At 31.1% G+C, this 7,032-nt stretch overlaps 1 protein-coding gene across 1 annotated transcript; it reads left to right on the forward strand.

Moving 5' to 3' along the window:
- Positions 1-4,086: 4,086 nt before the first annotated feature.
- LOC107921894 (ammonium transporter 2 member 5) lies at positions 4,087-6,470 on the forward strand. Its single transcript, XM_016851713.2, has 3 exons — positions 4,087-4,794; positions 4,879-5,164; positions 5,818-6,470. The coding sequence occupies exons 1-3, from the start codon at positions 4,192-4,194 to the stop codon at positions 6,339-6,341; spliced, it is 1,413 nt and encodes a 470-aa protein (XP_016707202.1). The 5' UTR covers positions 4,087-4,191; the 3' UTR covers positions 6,342-6,470.
- The last annotated feature ends 562 nt before the right edge of the window (positions 6,471-7,032 follow it).

Below are 7,032 nucleotides of genomic sequence, written 5' to 3' on the forward strand. Positions count from 1 at the left end.
TTATTATGTGTTTATGATAAGATTATGTGTGTATCTTGTTGAGCTCACTAACTTGTTGGGACTTTTGATGTGTATAGGATATTATAAGTTCATGAGCATGATAATAAAAATTATGCATCAAGTTTATATAGTTGAGCCTAGTAGGTAAGTTTACGTTTGTAATTATACGAGCTTACTAAGCACTAGTAGCTTACTTAGTTGTTTACTCTTCTTGTAGCTCACAGGAAAGCTCTATCGGTTGAGAATCTTATCGGAATACAATCATACTATCCATCCATCATTTTAGTAGTTTTTGGTTATTTTGGTTAATGGTTATAAATGGTATGTAATAGGAGTTTTTATGCTATTTTGCCGAAGTGATGTGGTTTGAGCTTATGCTTAGCTTACTTATAAGTATATATGTCATTGATTTTAGATTGTAAATGTCTATGTGAATATATTTCTTTGGTCACCTATTTATGCCTTTGAAGTAGGTGACTTATGGTAGAATTGGAATGTAAATGAAATGGTTAACTAGTGTGTATGATGTATGTTTAAGGTTTGGACTTATAGAATTGTTTTTGAATTGTTTTGGTGTTTGAATTGTGGTGCCTAGTGATGACATATTGATTAAGCACATAGGTTGAATGACTTTGGCTTGTTTGTGGTATGTTTGAATGTGTTTTAACCATGTGAATATGATTGGAAAAGATTTGGTTTGATGTCCAAGAAATGCTTGTTGTTTAGGCTTACATTAGAGGTTTTAGTGAATGCACACAGCTTGGGACACGGGCTGCCACATGGCTATGTGCCACACACGACCTCTTCACATAGCCATGTGTCCTATTAATTTTAAGTTCAGGATGAACTACACAGTCACAAAGAGTTACATGGCCTGGTGACACGGCCGTGTGATCTAACTTCGAATGCATACACGTTCTAGCACACAACCTGATACATGACCGTGTAAGCCTATTTCGAACATCCACACGGGCTTGGACACAATTGTGTGTCCCATACTTCAAGTTGTACACGGTTGGCCACACGACCATGTTTTCAAGCCATATGGCCTGAACTATGTCACACGGCCGTGTGAACCCTGTTTCCAAAATTTTTTAATTTTTCCAATTTTTTTTGTTTTAGTTCAAATTAGTACCTGAATGTTCTCAAGCTATTTTTAGGGCATTGTAGACTAGGTTTAAGGCTCATAAGAGTATTTATGATATAAATAAAATGTGTTTTTGAGTGTTATTATTTAATTTGAATGATTGTTTCTATTGAAGTTAAATGTTTTTAATTGTACTGTAATACTCCATAATCTTAATCCGGCGACGAAGACGAGTTAGGGGTGTTATATTTAGTCTATATTTGATCATCTTTAGTCCCAATAATTTTGAAATTTGAAATTTTAGTCCTGGCTCAAATGGTAGACAATAAATTCATTAACTAAAATGATGTGATTTTTTTATGAATATTATATGAAAATAGCAAGGTAATATGCCATTACACATGTGATAATATATTTGTCGCATAAAATATTAGAAATAACAAATGTTAATGAATTTAATGGCTATCGTTTGGTTATGACTGAAATTTCATAATTCGAAAAAATACAAGGACTAAAAATGATTGAATTATAGTACAATGACTAAAAGAAATAACTTATGCATGGTATAGGGGTGTTTAAAACACCACTCTGGTCCCTCCCAAGTTGAATATTAAGCAAATTGACTGCTCAGAAAAATTGGAACAATTTAATCCTTGTAAAATTCGAAAAATGCCAACTAAAGATAATCGATCACAACATTAATGTTTTCCTTTAATTGTACATAATTTTAATTGGGATAATAATAAATTTAGTCATTTATGTTTATTTATGATTTTTTTCAATTTAATCATAATTTTAAAAAATTTAACATCAATATTTATATATTCTTATTGTTTGGCCCGCCCTTATAGTAAAACAAAAATTTCTTTTGAAATTTAATTCTTTTAATTCAAATTTGATAAAAGAAATTTTGATTTTTGCTACGATGAAATAAAAACTTTCAAGTGTTGATGGGCAGTGGATTGAATGGATCTTTCTTTTCGGAAGATCTGCCGTGAACCTTTTTCCTTTTTAACCACTTCTCCTTTCCCTAATTTCTTTAAACATTTGTTTTCAATTAACAGGTAATTAGGTAAAGCATCTATTACTAAATCTGTGGGATAATGAAATCTATTCTTATCCTGATTATTGGCTCTCTTTTTTTATGCCTTTTGATCCCTAAAGCATCATAAACATTCTCATAATTTAATTTTAATTTATATAATAATTTATTTGACTTTTCAAAATGGATGAAAAAACGAATATCGGTTATTTTTGTCTATGTAAAGATTAAAATGACTTTTTTTTTATATATAAAAATGAAATGTCAAATAAATAATTTTTATCAACAAAGGTGTATTTTTTTTTGTCAAAACTGGTTAGGCAGAGAGCATGCGTAAGTTGTGGATTTGGTCTCTACACTTTAATTTGATTATTTTTAGTCTCAGTACTTTTCACATTTAAAATTCTCACATTGACCTGAATGATAATAGTTAAATATGTTTAGTTAAATTTTGCTACTAGTCTTATACTCAGCATAAAGTTATAGTTTAGTTCAAATTGTCCAATTTGATTATTATTAGTCTTTATACTTTTCCAACTTTCAAAATTTCAATCTTGACACAAATAACAAATGCTAAATCCATTAAGGGTATGTTTGGACAACACAGAGTAATTGAATGAAAATGTAATTACTAAGGTAGACACTACCTTGTAATTACAAAAAACTATAATTTCATAGACGTGTTTGATTGACAGAGTGTAATTTCATCGTAAGTCATTATGTTTGGAAGTATAAATTGTAATTACCAATTATAATTACACAATTACATAATTTATTTAAAAAAATATTAATTCCTTCAAAAAAATATCAATACGGTAATTTTTTTAAAAACAAGTAATAAAAACTAAAATTAAGTCATCATATGTAATATGTTAGTCTAAAATTGTAGTTAATAACACTTTTATAACATGTAAAAAAAATTATAATATAGTTTTTGGTCATAACTTTATAAATTTTTAAGATTTAAATAATATAAGGTTTTGTTATAACTTTATAAAATAGAAATAATTATCTTTTCTGATATAATTTTTAAGGATTTATAATATAATTTTAATATTTTTTACCATAATCATCTCAAAAACTCGTACATGTTCATACTTATAATATAATTTTATCATAAAATTAATTTTTTAAAGTTGAATCATGTACAAGTGTTTGAAAAGCCATGAGGTGATTGGATTTGAGTGTAATTACTCCAATTCTCATCCTCGCTCTAAGAATTGACAAATATAATTGGATATTCTACTTACACCCAATTCAGTGGGACTCTCTAATTGCAATGGTTACCCAAACATATCATACTGTGTAATTACAAACAATTATACTCAAATTTAATTAGGTGAGTTTTCAAAAATTGACTATTTTTTTAATGAGTTATATATAAAAAATAGCAAGCTACCATATAAGATTTTGAAGAGAGTAGAATTTAACCCTATTATATACATATATTAATTATTTTTTAAAAAATATTGATAAATTTAAAACAACACACCAAAATTTCCCAATATTAATAAATTTGAAAAAAAGAAATATTCATTTAGGTACATATTAAATGCATCTCCGAATAATGTAAGTTTAAACTAGTTATTCCCCTTCCTAAGTTCTGATTAGCAATAAGGTCTTGATTCTGTCTACTCCGCAGAACAAACATTGTCATTTTCAATTAAAACGCACCCTTAAAAGAACATCCTGTCGTTTTATGTGGAAGCAAAATAAAATTCATTAATCTTTTGATATCATCATTGAAGCATGAAGCAGTAACAGACAATCCAATGGTATAGCAAAATTGGATCCGGTACCAAATTTACTTTGAAATCATCGTTACAGTTGTTTGGACAACTCGATAATAACTATTGAATTTCGAACTGCTGGTGTTGCCTACCTTCAAGAAATGGGGATAAATGTCTAAAAAAAAAAAGACAAAAGAGATACTATAGTAATGACAGGTGATCGACATAATCGAAACGGTTCATTTCCTTGTTATATAAATCCGGGAGAAAATAACGTATTTTTTCCATAGTCAGATACTTCTGCAGAGGGACGGGAAGTTGATAAAAAAAAGATGAATAAAACTTCGTTTTCTATGCCTCCAAATCTAAACCCAGATCAAGCCAGCCCAGACTGGATGAACAAAGGTGACAATGCATGGCAACTCACAGCAGCTACTCTTGTTGGTCTTCAAAGCATTCCAGGGCTTCTTATCCTTTATGGAGGGTCGGTGAAGAAGAAATGGGCAGTAAATTCAGCTTTCATGGTGCTTTATGCTTTTGCCTGTGTTATTTTGTGTTGGGCGGCTTGGGGTTACAGATTTTCGTTCGGTGATAAGATGATTCCATTTTGGGGAAAACCCAACTTTGCGTTGGATGGGCACTATCTAATGGAGCAAACGTTTCTAGGGAAATTCCCCAACGCGACAATGGTGTATTTCCAGGGCGTTTTCGCTGCTATAACTTTAGTTCTGATAGCCGGAGCATTGTTGGGACGAATGAATTTTTATGCTTGGATGCTATTTGTGCCACTTTGGCTAACCTTTTCTTATACAATTACGGCTTTTAGCATATGGTGTCCCGATGGGTTTCTTGCTAAGATGGGAATCATTGATTATTCAGGCGGATATGTCATCCATTTATCTTCTGGAGTTGCAGGATTTACTGCGGCTTACTGGGTATATATATCAACCACCACAACCATTTCTTACTCATTCTAGCAGCTATGAAATGAAATAATTGTCTTATTTATGTTGTAACAGGTAGGACCACGTCTAACCCAAGACAGGCAAAGATTTCCTCCCAATAACATCCTGCTGATGTTATTCGGAGCAGGTTTGCTGTGGATAGGTTGGACGGGGTTCAATGGAGGAGATCCCTATGTGGTCAGTGTTGATGCTTCCTTGGCTGTCATAAACACTCATATCTGCACTGCTGCCAGCTTGCTTACCTGGCTACTACTCGACATTGTCTTTTTTAGAAAGCCTTCCGTTATCGGTGCTGTTCAAGGCATGATCACTGGTCTGGTCTGCATCACACCTGCTGCTGGTAAGTACTCCCACAATCATATACATACACATAACGTTGCATTTTAGGGGTAAAAGTACAACGCCATAAAATCGGATGCGATTTTGTTTCCCTTACTCAAAATATAAGTAAATTAATTTTTATATGCTAGATTAAATTGCAAATTAGTCTTTTATACTAAAAATTTTATCTATTTGTACCATTAAAAATTGATGTGCTAAACGGAATAACAATACTGTGACATATGAGCAGGATCAATTTTTAACCCTAAAAATTAATAAAATTTTTATAAAAAAATCAGTTCACTCTCTTACTTAATGTATAAGGTTTAATTTACCCATTTTTAAGGAGAAATGATAAGATGCTATCTAAATCTTTGTGCATAAATATCTTTTAGATGCACAAACTTCAACATAAAGAGAATCAATATATATTCTAAAGGTTTAAGGGTATATAAATCTTAACTTTGGCTAAAAAAATCAATTAAACTTTTTGCAAAAAAATGTACTCAATTAAATTTTCCGTTAAATTTCAGCGGTTTAGCTTATTCCAAAACTCGTATCCACGTGCATAATGTTTCTCAGTTGACTTTGTAAAAGGGGTACTTCTATGCGTTTAGTTTGTTGACACAATAAAAAAAAAGGATAAGATGCAAATTAAATTAAATGATGTAGGGGTTGTACAAGGATGGGCAGCAGTAATAATGGGGATTTGTTCTGGCTCAATTCCATGGTTCACCATGATGGTTATTCACAAAAGATCTGAAATGTTTCAGAAGGTGGACGATACCATGGCTGTACTTCACACTCATGCCATTGCTGGCAGCCTGGGAGGCATTCTTTCCGGCATCTTTGCTGTACCGAAGCTTAACAGGTTGTTCTACGGTACCTCCGGCCACTACATTGGCCTATTTTACGGACTAGCGGACAAAAGAACACATGACGGGTTTCGACAGATTGGAGTTCAGTTGGTTGGGGTGGTGTTTGTGGTGGTTCTTAACATTGTGAGTACAAGCATAATCTGTGTTGTGGTGCAAATATTTATGCCTCTAAGGATGTCTGAAGAGGAGATGGAGATTGGTGATGAAGCAGCTCACGGTGAAGAAGCATATGCCATTTGGGGTGATGAAGAGGAGAAGCTTGACCCTAAATATGAATTGGCCAAAAGCAAAGCTGGTGGTCAAGTGGAAATGGTATGATCATAAGATGCTTTTGTTTTTGTTTTCACCTTTTAGAAAGACGTACAATAATCCTAGAGAAAAATATGATGTATCAATAAAGGGTTCTCTTCTTTTTTCTATGGACTTTGTAATTGTAAGTTATTAATAGCTCACGAGTTTTCCTGTGTTGCACTTTTTTCTTTAAATATTGGAGATGCAGATTGGGGATTGGGTTTTTATCTTCTATAAATTAAATTAATACTTAGAACCAAATTAATATAAAATATCATAAATTTGGGCATAATTTATTTATATATATATGATAGAATTTAAATTTGATTAGACTTGAATATAATAAATTTAAATTTTTAACTTCAATTTTATCATTTCAACTTAATTTTATTAATGATAATTGTGATGGAAAATAATTCTTCAAAACTTTTGAAGTATCATATTGAATATTGAATATTGATTTTAATTTTATGTTAAACTAGTTTGTACATTGTACAGTACACTGGATAATTTTGTTTGTTTACATATTTACCCAAAATTAATCTTTTAATTTCATATCATAAAAAAAATAGAAAACATATATTATAAAAGTATTCAAAGTGTAGAATACATTATCTTTACCTATACGTTTATAACAATGGATAAAAATATATAAAACTTTTTGTATGAACAAAATCAAATTCATTACCATGATATAAAACCTAATCCTATGGCTCTT

The sequence above is a fragment of the Gossypium hirsutum genome, chromosome D01 (genome assembly GCF_007990345.1).
Source record: "Gossypium hirsutum isolate 1008001.06 chromosome D01, Gossypium_hirsutum_v2.1, whole genome shotgun sequence".
Taxonomy (NCBI): Eukaryota; Viridiplantae; Streptophyta; class Magnoliopsida; order Malvales; family Malvaceae; genus Gossypium; species Gossypium hirsutum.

Excerpts from the sequence above, each read along its gene's own strand:
- LOC107921894 (XM_016851713.2), top strand. The coding sequence starts at position 4,192 with ATGAATAAAACTTCGTTTTCTATGCCTCCAAATCTAAACCCAGATCAA. Across the intron at positions 4,795-4,878 it reads GATTTACTGCGGCTTACTGG|GTAGGACCACGTCTAACCCA; the intron begins GTATATATATCA and ends ATGTTGTAACAG. Across the intron at positions 5,165-5,817 it reads CTGCATCACACCTGCTGCTG|GGGTTGTACAAGGATGGGCA; the intron begins GTAAGTACTCCC and ends TAAATGATGTAG.